This window comes from Chiloscyllium plagiosum, unplaced genomic scaffold, assembly GCF_037043375.1.
Source record: "Chiloscyllium plagiosum isolate Xiang-an unplaced genomic scaffold, Cpla_swu_hap1 HiC_scaffold_12, whole genome shotgun sequence".
Lineage (NCBI taxonomy): Eukaryota > Metazoa > Chordata > Chondrichthyes > Orectolobiformes > Hemiscylliidae > Chiloscyllium > Chiloscyllium plagiosum.
Window position 1 is genome coordinate 72,924,087 of NW_028270150.1, and position 15,538 is coordinate 72,939,624.

At 40.0% G+C, this 15,538-nt stretch overlaps 1 protein-coding gene across 1 annotated transcript in view; it reads right to left on the bottom strand.

Annotated features, from left to right (window-relative positions):
* Positions 1–15,538, bottom strand: part of LOC122555060 (superoxide dismutase [Cu-Zn]-like) — a 137,640-nt gene that overhangs the window by 4,382 nt on the left and 117,720 nt on the right. Inside the window, exon 7 of the mRNA XM_087992907.1 lies at positions 12,357–12,474. Coding sequence (XP_087849033.1) covers positions 12,357–12,474 — 118 coding nt within the window. The remainder of the gene's footprint in view (positions 1–12,356; positions 12,475–15,538) is intronic.

Consider the following 15,538-nt stretch of genomic DNA (forward strand, 5'->3'; position numbering starts at 1 on the left):
TTTGTTTGGATCGCTTGATGACTAAATGTGTCATAATTATTTTGTTGATAAACTATGCCAGGTTGATTATGCTATAAAGAACATTGTTTTACTCTTGTCTTTTTTCTCTTCTACCAACGGCCCGGAGCAGAGGGGAAAGTGGCTAGTGGCCCTGAGTCAGGATGGCAGCCAGCAGCCCCAAGTGGAGAGAGGATCACAGCCATAGGCTGGAGTACAGTGCGAGCCGCCAATGGCCCAAGCGGAGCAGGGGCAACCAACAGCCCTGAACATGGGTGGTCAACCACCTGGAGCAAGGCGAGGGTGGCCAGCGGCCCCAGAACGATGGTTACTGGTTGGAAACCGGTGGAGCCTATTCAGAAGACGTGGAAGCCCTGACAGAATGACTGTAATGTCCATCTTTTTAGCTTTATCTTTTTCCTAACTTATTCTATGTATATCTCTAATGTAGTGTATTTTTTTTCTTTTCTTTGTGCCTAAGACTGGTATATAGGTACTTTGTACCTAAGATGGAACTGTGTATTGGCAATATTGCACACTTTTCAATGTGCAGAAAATGGGGGAGATACTAAACGAGTATTTTGCATCAGTATTTACTGTGGAAAAGGACATGGAAGATATAGAATGTGGGGAAATAGATGGTGACATCATAAAAAATGTTCATATTACAGAGGAGGAAGTGCTGGATGTCTTGAAATGCATAAAGGTGGATAAATCCCCAGGACCTGATTAGGTGTACCCTAGAACTCTGTGGGAAGCTAGGAAAGTGATTGCTGAGCCTCTTGCTGAGATATTTGTATCATTTATAGTCACAGGTGAGGTGCCGGAAGACTGGAGGCTGGCTAACGTGGTGCCACTCTTTAAGAAGGGTGGTAAGGACAAGCCAGAGAACTATAGACCAGTGAGCCTGATGTCGGTGACGGGCAAGTTGTTGGAGGGAACCCTGAGGGACAGGATGTACTTGTATTTGGAAAGGCAAAGGACTGATTAGTGATAGTCAACATGACTTTGTGTGCGGGAAATCATGTCTCACAAACTTGATTGAGTTTTTTGAAGAAGTAAAAAAGAGGATTGATGAGGGCAGAGCGGTAGACATGATGTTCATGGACTTCAGTAAGGCGTTTGACAAGGTTCCCCATGGGAGACTGGTTAGCAAGGTTAGGTCTCACGGAGTACAGGGAGAACTGGCCATTTTGGATACAGAACTGGCTCAAAGGTAGAAGACAGAGGGTGGTGGTGGAGGGTTGTTTTTCAGACTGGAGGCCTGTGACCAGTGGAGTGCCACAAGAATCAGTGCTGGGTCCTCTACTTTTCGTCATTTACATAAATGATTTGGATGCGAGCATAAGAGGTATAGTTAATAAGTTTGCAGATGACACCAAGATTAGAGGTGCAGTGGTCAGCGAAGAAGGTTAACTCAGATTACAACAGGATCTTGATCAGATGGGCCAATGGGCTGAGATGTGGCAGATGGAGTTTAATTCAGATAAATGCGAGGTGCTGCATTTTGGGAAAGCAAATTTTAGCAGCACTTATACACTTAATGGTAAGGTCCTAGGGAGTGTTGCTGAACAAAGAGACCTTGGAGTGCAGGTTCATAGTTCCTTAAAAGTAGAGTCGCAGGTAGATAGGAGAGCGAAGAAGGCGTTTGGTATGCTTTCCTTTATTGGTCATAGTGTTGAGTACAGGAGTTGGGAGGTCATGTTGCGGCTGTACAGGACATCGGTTAGGCCACTGTTGGAATATTGCGTGCAATTCTAGTCTCCTTTCTATCAGAAAAATGTTGTGAAACTTGAAAGAGTTCAGACAAGGATGTTACCAGGGTTGGAGGATTTGAGCTAGAGGGAGAGGCTGAACAGGCTGGGCTGTTTTACTTGGAGCATCGGAGACTAAGGGGTGACCTTATAGGGGTTCACAAAATTATGAGGGGCATGGATAGAATAAATAGAAAAAGTCGTTTCCCTGGGGTGGGACAGTCCAGAACGAGAGGGCATAGGTTTAGGATGAAAGGGGAAAGATACAAAAGAGACCGAAGAGGCAACTTGTTCACGCAGAGGGTGGTACGTGTATGGAATGAGCTGCCAGAGGAAGTGTTGGAGGCTGGTACAATCTCTATGACTTTATGCTCCTGTTCTTTTGTAACTTGAGTACAGAAGACAATAAACCTAATTCTAATTCTGAGGAAGCACTCTGGAAGACCAGTCCTGCTGATCATAAAGTCATCATAAAAATTAAACATTCCAGAAAGTATACAGAATTTCCCAATATACTGTCTTTTTGATAGGCTGTCAGAAAGCACAGACTACTTTCTGTAATTAACAAGAATTAATATTTATAACAGGGAGATAGAGAGAGAGAGAGAGCGAGCGAGAGAGAGAGAAATGCCCCACCAGTCTTTCTTCACATGTACTGCTACTGAACTGAACGAAAAACCCAAACCAAAAAAAGGCTAGCTACACAGATAGCTGGGCACTCCCCTTTGATTATACTTTTTTTTAAGACATGAAAGCCTTTGGCAGAGGCATTTTCTGTTAGGGGTAAACAAACAGGGCCCCAATACACCTTTCAAACCCAGCCGAGCTGGAGCCTGGCCAATTACCCCCTCTCTGGGAAAAAAACTCAAGGGCATAGTAACCTTACATAAACAAACATCATTGTGACAATGGTCACAAAAAATGGGTGTTATTGGTAGCAGGAAAGACTGATGAGGGAGTTCAGCGGTCCTTATTCATAGAATTTGCTCAGATGATCCTTTTGTTGATCCAAAAATTGCTGCTTAATCTTCTTTCGCCAGGTATTTTCACTGGTTTGCAGGAGACACAGGGTGAATGATTTACACTTACAAGGATCTCTGATTTCTTAATTAGAAGTCACAGTTACAGAAAATGATTAGGGAAAATAAACTAATTAATGACAGGCTTGAGATGCTTTTCACTGCAGAGCAAAAATACTTTCTTTTTCAGAGGTCCCAAGGCTTCTGACCTGAACATTTGCACCCCCAAACTGTTCAGTTATCAGGTAGCCAGAGTTTTGGCAAGCAGGAGGGCCTTTGTCATCAATAACTGGACACTAATCCCACAGACCAATCTGTTATTTGTTGTTAAACATAGCTCCATTGTTAGGTAACCTACCGGCTCCAGCTCATATGCAACTAGACTTGGCCCACTGCTTCAATCAAAGGCTGTGTAAACAGCATATGAGTGTCAGGTTACTTGCTTTAAAAATAGTGCAGCAATCCTTGGTTTTTAAAAAATGTTCCTTTTCTGTTCCAGCGATAAATCAAAAACACAGATAAAGATATTGTATTTACAATATGAAAAAATATAATAAAATTGATCAGGAACAAAATTTTGTACGTTAGATATACAGTGAATTTTCTTTTCATTAATTCTTAACTCAAGAAGCATTAAACCATCTAGAACAATGCCACCTGTTGATTGGATGCTTTTCCTTACCATCTTTCCTAAATAGTGGCACAATGTTAACTAACCTCCAGTCTTCCAGCACCTCACCTGTGACTACCAATGCATATATCTAAGCAAGGGGGCCAGCAATCATTTCCCTAGCTTCCCCCAGAGTTCAACAGTACACCTTATCAGGTCCCAGGGATTTATCCACATTTATACTTTTTAAGCCATTCAGCACCTCCTCCTCTATTATATGGACATTTTTCAGGATGCCGCTATTTACGTTCCCATATTCTATATCTTCCATATCCTTCTCCACATTAAACACTGTTGCAAAATACTCATTTAGTATCTCCCCCAACTCCTACGATTGCACATATGGGCAGCCTTGCTGATCTTTAAGGGGCCCTCTTCTCTCCCTAGTTACCCTTTAGTTCTTAAAGAATTTTCAGATCCCTTTGGATTCTCCTTAACCCTATTTGCCAAAGCTAACTCATGTCCCCTTTTTCCCTCTTAAGTATATTCCTACCACCTTTATACTCTTCTAGTGATTCACTTGATCTCTGCTGTCTATACCTGATATATGCTTCATTCCTTTTCTTCACCAAAATCTCAATTTCTCTAGTCATCCAACATTCACTACACCTACCAGATTTGCCTTTTACCCTAACAGGAACATACTGTCTCTGGGGTCTCATCTGATTTTCAAAGGCTTCCCCATTTTTCAGCCGTCCATTTACCTGGGAACATCCCTTCCCAAACAATTTTTGAAAGTTCTTGCCTAATACTGTCCTCCAATTCATAACTTTAACTTTTAGATCTGGTTCATCCTTTTCCAACACTATTGCAAAACTAATAGAATTACACTGGCCCCAAAATGCTTCCCCACTGACACCTTGCCCTGTCTTATTTCCCAAGAGTAGGTAAAATTCTGCAGCTTCTCTAGTAGGTATATCCACATGCTGAATCAGAAAATCATCTTGTACACACTTAACAAATTCCTCTCCATCCAAGTCTTTAACATTATGGCAGTCCCAGTTTATGTTTGGAAAGTCAAAATGCCCTACCGTAACTACCCTATCTTATCTTACAGACAACTGAGATCCTACAAATGTATTTCTCAATTTCCCACTGACTACTACTATAGTACAATCCAATAAAGGTGATCATATCTTTCATATTTCCCAAATAATTTCCGTGCATGTAGTTCAAGGAACATCCTCCCCAAGTATAGCTGTAATATTAACCAAAGAGAAACACCATGCCCTCTCCTTTCTTTCCTCCCTCTCAATTCTTCCCGCAGCATTTGTATCCTGGCACATTAATCTGTCATTCCAGTCCATCCCTGAGCCACATCTCTGTAATTGCTATGATATCCCATTCCCATGTTCCCAACCATGCCCTGAGTTCATCTGCCTTACCTGTTAGGCCTGTTGCATTGAAATACTTCAATCAGTTTAATTCATCAGTCTGACCTCATTCTCTGCTTTGCTCTTGCCTGCCCTGTTTGACTTGCTTCTTTTTCCAACTGTACCAGTCTCAGACTGATCTCTTTCCTCACTATCTCCTTGGGTCCCATTGTTTCCCCACTAGTTTGAATCCTCCCAAGCAGCTAGAGCAAATCTCCCCACTAATATGTTAAGCCCCTTCCAAGTCAGGTGCAATCCGTCCTTTTTGTACAGGTCACTTCTACCCCAGAAGTCTATCCAATGATCCAAAAGTATGAGATAATCATCAATAACATGGGAACTCCTCCTCATCTCCTACATCCAACAGGAAGCGGACATCACTCTACCAAAGGCCTAATTTGCTCCTTAACAATCTACAAACTCAGAAAATAGCACAGTCTTACTGCTCTAAAAAACACTGTTCCAGGCTAACTTAGTACCTATTTTTTGTGTTTTTAAAGTTTAATCAAGAATTGGATCTTAATATAACATATAATCTAAAAAGAACCCACTCAAGTCACTATCATAGATTTACAAGTAAAAAACAGCAAGTTTGCACTTTTAAAAACCACTTAGCTGCTCCTATGCTGTGAGCTTCCCCACACAGCTTTCTCCAAGGTCAGCTGCAAATTTCGCCATTTGTTAATTCTTCTTAAGACAAGTTTCAATGTCCAGATATACTTGAAATCAAACTGCAGAACAGTCAGCTGTGCAGATTCACTGCTGGGTCAGACAGCAGTCCAGGTTTATTTCTCCGTTTGATTTATTTCCTATGTGGTTGCTACCTTTGTCTGTCTTCTTCCTTTTTAAAGTGCCATTGTTTTGACCTTTCTTTTCCCCAAAGTTCCAAAACAATGCAACAGCTTAGAGAACAGCAATTGCTGCCTCTAGAATTTGAGGAAATCAGTTCCAACACTGAAAGTACCTCAAAAAAAGGAGCAGCTCTTACAGCCACAACTTTTTACCATCCTCCTTCTTGCCTCTCAGTGTCCCCCTGGACCTGGGTTCGATTCCATCCTTGGGCAACTGCCCATGTGGAGTTTGCACATGGGTTTCCTCCGGGTGCTCTGGTTTGCTCCCAAAGTCCAAAGATGTGCAAGTTAGGTGAATTGGCCATGCTAAATTGCCCATAGGGTCCAGGATGTGCAGGGTAGGTGGGTTGGCCATAGGAAATGCAGGGTGATTGAGTGGGGAGGTGGTTCTGGGTGGGATGCTCTTCAGAAGCTCAGTGTGTACTCGATGGACCAAATGGCCTGCTTCCACTTTGTAGGGATTCTAACAAAGATGACAACACTTGTGTCACACAAATGATGGTCAACTGACATCTCAAACAGAAGATAATCCACATTTACTGTCCATATTCAACAGCATTTTCAAATTTGACAAGCCACACCATCTTTTGTTGAGGTATCATATGGCATCAATGAGTCAGACCATGACCACTGCCACAGAACTGCATCATCTATCATGCCACCACTGTGATTCCATCTACATTGGGAGTAGTTAGACATCGTAGGAGGTTGAGGTAGGAAAAGATTCAACAAGAAAAAGAAATACCAATAAGTGACACCATGGGCTTAGAGCATGTAAGTAATGTAAATATAGTTACATCACTATATTTTCATTTATTTGTCATAAGAATGGTAGTGGCTGAATCCCTCCACTCATTTTCTAGTAAGCTCCTTGAACCACTTAACATAGTTGATGCATAACTTAATTCCATACCTTCATTCAATATCTTGATACTTTTCAGATCAAGTTTTGTGAGACAATGTTTTAAGTTGCAAATTTCTTATGATGCGGAGATTTCCATTATTTCACTATCCTTTTGTGTAAAATAGCTTTTTTCTGATTTCCCAACAAATTGCCTCACTGCATCTAACCTAACATATTAAACAGCTCAATCTGACTTTATTTAAACTTCCAAGAATATCGAGAATATGCAAAAGTTTGTGCAACCTGTGCTCACAACTGAACCACCCCATATCACTCTTTCCAAGGCTGAGATTTCATTCTCAAGATGGAATTCAATAGAACAAATAAGATCTGACTATTGTTTCAAATAACTCAAGGACAAGCTCCTCATTAACAACATAACTGATTTTGACTTGGGAAACAGTCGCACTAAATCAAAATTTGTAATGAGATCAAATTTGGGGACAGGGTGTGGGGATAGTAATTTCTGAGACAGTTATTTGTGGGTCAAGTTCAGGACTCGAGCGCAATAAAATCAGATTGATATATCAGTGCAACACTGAAGGAGGGAGTTCCACACTGTCAGATTTGAGACAAGGTATTAAACTGAGGGCCTTTCAGTTTTCTCAAGTGGACACTAAGGACCATATTGCTTCACTTCAAAGCACAGCAGGGTAGTTATCCCTGGCACCTTAGCTAATACTTATCTGCAAATAACATCACAAAAACAGACTACTTTGACACTATTATACTGCTGTGTACAACAGTTTGCTGTTTACAGATTGCCTATCACATTCCTACTTACAATAGTGAATATTCTATGATGCAAAGCATGGATTTAATTCCTGCACTGGCTGACGTTAATATGAAGAACTCGCTTTCTCAACATCTCCCCTCATCTGAGGGTTGATGACCCTAAACCACTACTAGTCATCTCTCTGTAATGAGACAGCATCCCTATTGTCTGGTTGGACTACAGTGACTTTACCTTTACTTCATAAGATTTTCATTGGCTGTAAAGTACTTTGGTTACCTGCTGTCTTAAATCCACAAAAGTAAAAAATTTGCAGATTGGGTGTGTAAATAGCAAATGAACCTCACATAAACATGTGTCAGGTGATATTTTCTGGACGAATAAGGAAACTAAATGGGATAGAAGAACAGAAAGATCAGGGGTACAAGTGTTATTATGATCCCATCCAATATTATTACTCGACAGATCATATCTGACATCAAAACCTAGCTTGCTAGATAATGTTTATTTTGGTTTTAACAAAGTGTTGTCTCATTGAAACATAAGCATGCAAGGTTGCAGCTTTTGTTTTAACCCTAAAACAGAAGTTTATTTACCAAAATAAATTCAATCAAATGAAATGATGATAAAACAAAATAACCAAAACTACTTATTTACAATACAAATTCAAATAATGTTAAGCACACAGAAACGTACAATCCCATTAATCCCACACATACCTTTACAAGTTCCAAACTAAAAACAATATGCCACTTATGTAACCTATTTATCTCACTCTGCAGAATCTGTGTCACTCTGACCCCTTGCCTCCCCAACCATTTTTATGTCATTTGTGAATTTGGATATAGTACAATCAATCACTTTCCTCATCAAGTTATTCATACATATTGGAAATAATACCCAGCATTGATTTCTGTGGCAAACCACCAATTACAGGTTGGTAGCTTGAATTTGCCCCTCCTTTTCCTAACTCTGTTTTCCATTAGACAATCCTTAATCAATTCTTATGTACTACCTCCAAAATCTTAGGATATTATCCGAACAAGTAACCTCAAGTTTAGTACCTTATTAAATACATTCTGAAAATTCATATTTATTACAGCCATTGCTTCCCCTTTATCTATTCTGCTGGTTACATTCTAAAAGAGTTCTCGTAAATTTGTCAAACATGATTTCCCCATTCATGAAGGCATGGTGGCTCTGCTTAATCATGTTAAGTATTCCTAAATGCTCTATTATCAAATCCTTTATATTAGTGTCTAACATTTTCCGAGTACAGATATTAAGCTAACTGGCCTATCTTTTTTATTGTCTCCTTCTATTTCCAAATAATAGGTTAGCTTTGCATAGATTTGAAGTTTTCCAATCCAGAATCTAAGAATTCATGGAAAATTACTACCATTGCATTCATGATCTTCCTTTCATACCTTTGGATACATCCCATAAGGTCCAGGGACTTAACGGTCTTTAGCCCCACTGGTTTCTCCCATGATAGTTATTGCATTTATTTTCTTTCCTCCTTTTGTCCCTTGAATATTTAGTAATTTTGGAATGCTATTTATGTTTTCCACTGTGAAGATTAATGCAAAGTATTTATTCAACTCCTTTGCCATTTCTTGGTTCCGCATTATTATTTCTCCTGCCTCATTCTCTAAGGGGCCTATATTCACCATGGCTTCTCTCTTCCTTTTTTATATATTTATAGAAACTTTTGCTGTCTGTCTTGATAATACTTGCAACTTTACTGTCAAAGTTTATTATTTCCCTTTGTTGATCTTTTGTTGATTTTGTAGTACCTTTCCAGTTCTCTGGCTTACCACTAACTTTTGCCACATATTATGTTTTTTTCTTTCCATTTAATGTTATCCTCATCTTTCCTGGCTAACCAAGATTAGTTCATTTTCCTTCCTAGACTCCTTCTTTCTCAATGGAATATGTCTTTGTTGTCAGCCATCATCATTGTTTCTCAACTGCCTTTCGCTGCTCCGTTCTCAAACCACTCCAGCAAGCTCTACCCTGATCTCTCTGTAATTACTATTATTTAATCTTAGTACAGTTGTTTCTAATTCCAAGTTCCTCCCTCTCAAACTGAATACTAAAGTCATCTGTGTTATTTCACTGTTCCCTGGCAATCTTTTACTCTGAGATCATTTATTAAACCTGAAACACATCACGAGTTTCAAAGTAGCTTATCCCTAGTTTGATCCACAACACAGTATTAGTGACAGGGAAAGGGTTTATTGAGGACAAAGAGAACGCTGCCCAAGTGAGAATGGAGGCAATGCCACAGAAGAGTTCAGAATCATTCTGCATTCCAATCTGTGATGGGGACATATTGGAATAAAATAGTCCTTTGTTGAGCATAGACTGTTCAGTGTCAGAGATCGAAGGTGAAACGGGAAAGTAAATACATGACGAGAGGTGGGATTAAAAGAAGATGAAATATGTAATATCGGTTAATAAAGCCATTGAAAAGTAAATGAAGCACAGAGGTTAATTTGTAGAGAAATAAAATTGACACTAGAAAATAAAACATTAGTTAATCATATTTGGAATATTGAAAATAGTTCTAAGTACTGAAGTGGTAAAATGGTTTATTAAAGTAATACCAGAATGGACAGGTTACACCTCTCAGTAAAAATTGGCTGGGCATCTTGAGCAAAAAAAAACGTAATCTTTAAGAATAAACATATAGAGATGTTATTACTTGTGGGTGGGACCAAAAGAAGAGACCGTAAAATGCAAGGCACTCACTGAAAAAAAAGTCTATAGAAAATTAACAGAGTTCTACTTTTCATCTAGAATGGCTGAAACATGGAACTCATGGAACTACAAAGAGTAGCTAAAGAAAACATTACAGATCCATCTCAGGGAAAATTGGATAAATGTAAGGGAGGAAAGATCAGGATACAACAGTGAGCCGAACACTCTGTATCTGTTCTTTAAATAGCTATTTAGTTATGTAATACACCTATCAAGCTTTGTTTGGCACTCCAAACTATTCATTCTGGGTAAAAAGGCTGAACAAGAACATTCTCAACAAAAGGAAGGAATCAATGTACAAGCCAGAAGAGGCAGGTGAGGTCCTAAACAAATACTTTGTATCAGTATTCACCAAAGAGAAGGAATTGGTGGAGGATATCTCAGGGAAGGGAGTGTCAAATTTCTAAGCCATGTTGCTATTAAACAGGAAGAGGTGTTGTGTTTCTTGAAAGATATTATGATAGTTAAGTCCTCAGGTCCAGATGGGATCTATCCCAGAATACGGAGGGAGGCAAAAAACCAAATTGCTGGAGCATTGACAGACATCTTTGTATCCTCTTTGGCCGCAGGTAAGATCCCACAGTACTGGAGAACAAGCAATGTTGTCCCATTGTTTAAGAAGGGTAGCAGGGATAGTCCAGCAAATTACAGGCCTGTGAGCCTCATTTCAGTGGTAGGGAATTTATTAGAAAAGATTCTCAGGGACAAGATCTATATGCATTTAGAAGCGAATGGAGTTAACAGCGATAGACAGCATTGTTTAGGATGGGGTCGGTCATGTCTCACTAACTTGATTGGGTTTTTTTTGAGGTTGTGAAGATGATGATCGATTGGGGAAAGCAGTTGATGTTGTCTACATGGACTCCAGTAAAGCCTTTGACAAGGTCCCTCATGGCAGACTGGTGCAGAAAGTGAAGTAACATGGTATCAGGGATGAACTGGCAAGATGGATACAGAACTGGCTTAGTCTTAGGAGACAGAAGGTACTGGTGGAAAGATGCTTTTTGGAATGGAGGGTTGTGACTATGATGTTCAACAGGGATCAGTGCTGGGACTCTGCTGTTCGTGGTCAACATACATGATTTGGAGGAAAACATACCTGATCTAATTAGTCAGCTTATGGATGATACAAATATTGGTAGAGTTGCAGATAGAGAGGATGGTTGTCAGAGGATGCAGAAGGATAAAGATCAGCTGGAGATGTGGGCAGAAAAATGGCTGATGGAATCTAATCTGGACAAATGTGAGGTGATGCATTTTGGAAGGTGAAGTACAGGTGGAAATTATACAGTCAATGGCAGAACCCTTGGGATTGATATGCAGAAGAATCTGGGTGTGCAGGTCCACAGATTACTAAAAGGAAGCATGCTTACCTTCATTGGAACGGGCATTGAATAGAAGGAGCTTTATAGAACTTAGACCACACTTAGAATATTGCGTACAGTTCTGGTCACCACACTACCGAAACGATGTGAATGCTTTGGAGAAGGTACAGGAAAGGTTTACTAGGATGTTGCTGGTCTGGGAGATTTTAGAAATGAAGAAAGGTTGGATAGACTGGATTTGTTTTCACTGGAACGCAGGAGGTTGAGGAACCGGATATAAGCTTATAGGATTGTGAATGACTAGGGTAGAGTGGAAAGTACAAGGCTTTTTTCTCAGGTTGGAGGTGTCAATTATGAGGGGACATGGGTTCAAGGTGCTAGGCTTTAAAAGAGATATGTGTGAGGCAAGTTTTTCAAAGGGTGGTGAGTGCCTGGAACACGCTGCTAAAGGAGGTGGTGGAAGCAGACACAATAGCAACATTCAAGAAAAACCTGAACAAATACATGAATAGGAAGGAGATAGATGGATACAGATCCTGTAATGAAGACAGCTTTGGTATGGAAGGGCAAAATGTGTTGGTGCAGATTGGAGGACCGAAGGGCCTGTTCCTGTGCTGTTTTGCTCTTTATTCAAAAGTGAGCAATTAAATACATTTAGCTTTTAAATTGATTTTGATTATTGCATAGCACAGCATTCGTTTTGTAAGGGAAAGTTTTCACATTGATGGAATCAGGTAGAAGGGTGTGTGACTGGTTGAAGTTAAAGTTAAGTTAAAAAAGTGACAATAGGTAACAACTGTTGAGATGGTTAACTGCCCTAGACTATCCAATGAAAGGGTGGGATAATGGCAGGAAAGTAAATTCATAAGATCAAATGTGTGCCGTATTATGCTTTAATTTTCATTCCAACAAGCCATTTGTTCAGTACAGCTGTATAACAACTGAGTCTGTGGGATGAAATATTTACCACCAAAGTGCGTCCAATTATTGAATAATTTCCAGCCAAGCGAAGAAGTCGGTCGTGCATTTCAAACTTAGCAACACCATCATCACTGGCTTCAACGTTACCCAGGTCACCAACATGTCTATAAAGAATTGTAGAAGTTTTAAAATTAGAAGTATGTTCTGCAAGAATAGATAAGAAATTACAATGACAATGCTTTTACGTAACTCTTTCAACATATAGAAAGGTGTTCAAGAACTGTCACATGAGGAAGATGGTGTTCAATTCAATTCATTCCACTGCAAGGCAGGGAGCCAATGTAAGCAATAAACGTCAGTGCTTAAATAATAGTTCACCCAGCCTGTATCACAGTCATGCAATACATGCCCCTAAACTATTTAATTGAAACAAAGTGTTCTTTAATTTAAAAGCAAATTACACAGCTATTGGAATCAGAAATTAAAAGAAGTTGTACTAAGCAGGTTAGGCAGCAACTGTGCAATACATTTTTTGGTTTGTGACCAATCATCATTTTAGGAAGATTGTGTCTGGATTCTTTGCCCATCCAATTGTACTGAGGATCAGGCACTTGTTCATTGCTGCACTGTAATTTCCAGCCAGGGAATTCACTTCGTTTTCTTAAAATTTGTTTTTAAATATCATGTGATATTGTTTAAACAGGTGATTTTCAGAACAAGAGGAGGGCAATACCAAAAAGAAAACAAGGATTACTACATTGCAGATCTAGACACACAAGTGTCACAACCAAAGCTGGAGAAATGCACTTCGCTCTTGTACCATTACCTCGTGGGTCACAGCTTAATATAAAAATATATTTCTCAGTTACTGAGATAGCCAACCAAGTATTATATTTATGTTGGTTTTAATTAAAAAGAGCCATCAACCAAGTTCCTTTAATAAACAATTGTTTATTATCAAAACAATACCTTTTCAAGGACTGGTTAACATATTCGGTCAGAAATATAAAGTCTAACAATGATCCCTCTAAATAATGCCAAATACACACTTCAGGAGAAGAAGAGAAAAAAGGAATTTTCTCTGCAATTCACTTAAAACAGCCACTTACTGACCAATAGGGTTATTCAGACAAGTAAACAAGATAATGCATATAATATTTTAAAGTCTGTCACTCCCTGACATTCTGGTACACATGGTTAAATTAATTATCATGCATGAATGCCTCTGGAGTATAGATAGACACAGCTTCCTCAGGAGAACAACTGTAGAACAAATAGATAAACACATTATGGAAAGATGCAGAGGCAACAGGATAGTGGTGAAGGGAGATTTTAATTTTCCCAACATTGACTGGGATTCACTTAGTGTCAGAGGTCTGGATGGAGCAGAACTTGTAAGAAGCATCCAGGAGAGTTTTCTAGAGCAGTATGTTAATAGTCCGATGAGGGAGGGGGCCATACTGGACCTGGTGTTGGGGAATGAGCCAGGCCAGGTGGTAGAAGTTGCAGTGGGGGATTTCTTTGGGAACTGCGACAATTCTGTAAGTTTTAGAATACTCGTAGACAAAGATGAGAGTGGTCCTAAGGGAAGTGTACTAAACTGGGTCAAGGCCAATTATATCAAAATTAGGCAGGAGCTGGGAAATGTGGATTGGACACAGCTATTTGAAAGGAAGTTCACAATTGATATGTGGGAGGCTTTCAAAGATAGGTTAAAGATAGTGCAGGATAGGCATGTCCTGTTGAAAGCAAAGGGTAGGAAAGGCAAGATTCGTGAACTGTTAATCACAGGAGAAATCGTACGACTAGCCAAGAGGAAAAGGGAAGCGTACTTAAGGTCCAGGCAGCTAAGAACCATAACAGGCCCTGGAGGAATATCGGAAGAGTAGGACCAGTCTTAAATGAGGAATCAAGCGGGCTAAAAGGGGTCATGAAATAGCTTAGCGAGCGGAATTAAGGAGAATCCCAAAGCTTTTTATTCTTATTTAAGAAGCAAGCAGGTAACTAGAGAAAGGATTGGTCCACTAAAGGGTAATGAAGGAAGGCTCTGTGTCGAACCTGAGAGAATGGGTGAGATTCTGAATGATTACTTTGCATCAGTGTTTACTGATTAGAGATGGAAGTTTGATAACTCTAGATCACGTTGACGTAAGTCGTGATGATATGTTGGGTAGACTAGAGGTTATTAAGGTGGTTAAGTCCCCAGGATCGGATGGGATCTATCCCAGATAGCTGAGGGAGGAGAGAGAGGGAATAGCTGGGGCCCTACAGATATTTTTGTAGCATTCTTAAATACAGGTGAGGTGCCAGAGGACTGGAAGATTGCTCATGTTGTCCCCCTGTACAAGAAGGGTACTAGGGACATTCCAGGTAACTACAGACCAGTGAGCCTGACGTCAGTGATGGGAAAGTTGCTGGAGAAGGTACTGAGGGATAGGATCTATTTATACTTAAAAAAGAATGGGCTTATCAATAATAGGCAACATGGTTTCATACAGGATAGATCGTGCCTTACCAACTTATTAGAGCTCTTTCAGGAAGTGACCAAGTTTATAGATGAAGGAAGGGCTGTAGATGTCATATACATGGACTTTAGTAAGACGTTTGATAAGGTTCCCTATGGTAAACTAATAGAGAATGTGAAGTCACATGTTGGGCAGGGTGTTCTAGCTAGGTGATAAAGAACTGGTTGAGCAACAGGAGACAGAGAGTAGTAGTTGAAGGGGGGTTCTCAACATGGAGAAAGGTGACCAGTGGTGTTCCATAGGGACCAGTGCTAGGGCCACTGTTGTTTGTGATATACATAAATGATCTGGAAGAGGGCACTATTGATATGATCAGCAAGTTTGCAGATGACAGGAAGATTGTTGGAGTAGCATAAAGCATAGGGGTCTGTCAAAGAATACAGCAGAATATAGATATACTGGAGAGTTCAGCAGAGAAGTGGCAGATGAAGTTCAATCCAGGCAAATGTGAGGTGATGCATTCTGGGAAGTCTAATTATAGAGCGAATTATACCGTAAACGGAAGAGCCTACGGAAAATTTGATGAGCAGAAAGATCTGGGAGAACAGGTCCATTATACCCTGAAGGTTGCTGCACAGGTGGATAGAGTGGTCCAGAAGGCATATGGTATGCTTGCCTTCATCAGACGGGGTATCGAGTATAAGAGCTGGCAGATCATATTAAAATTGTACACAACGTTGGTTCAGCCGCATTTAGAATACTG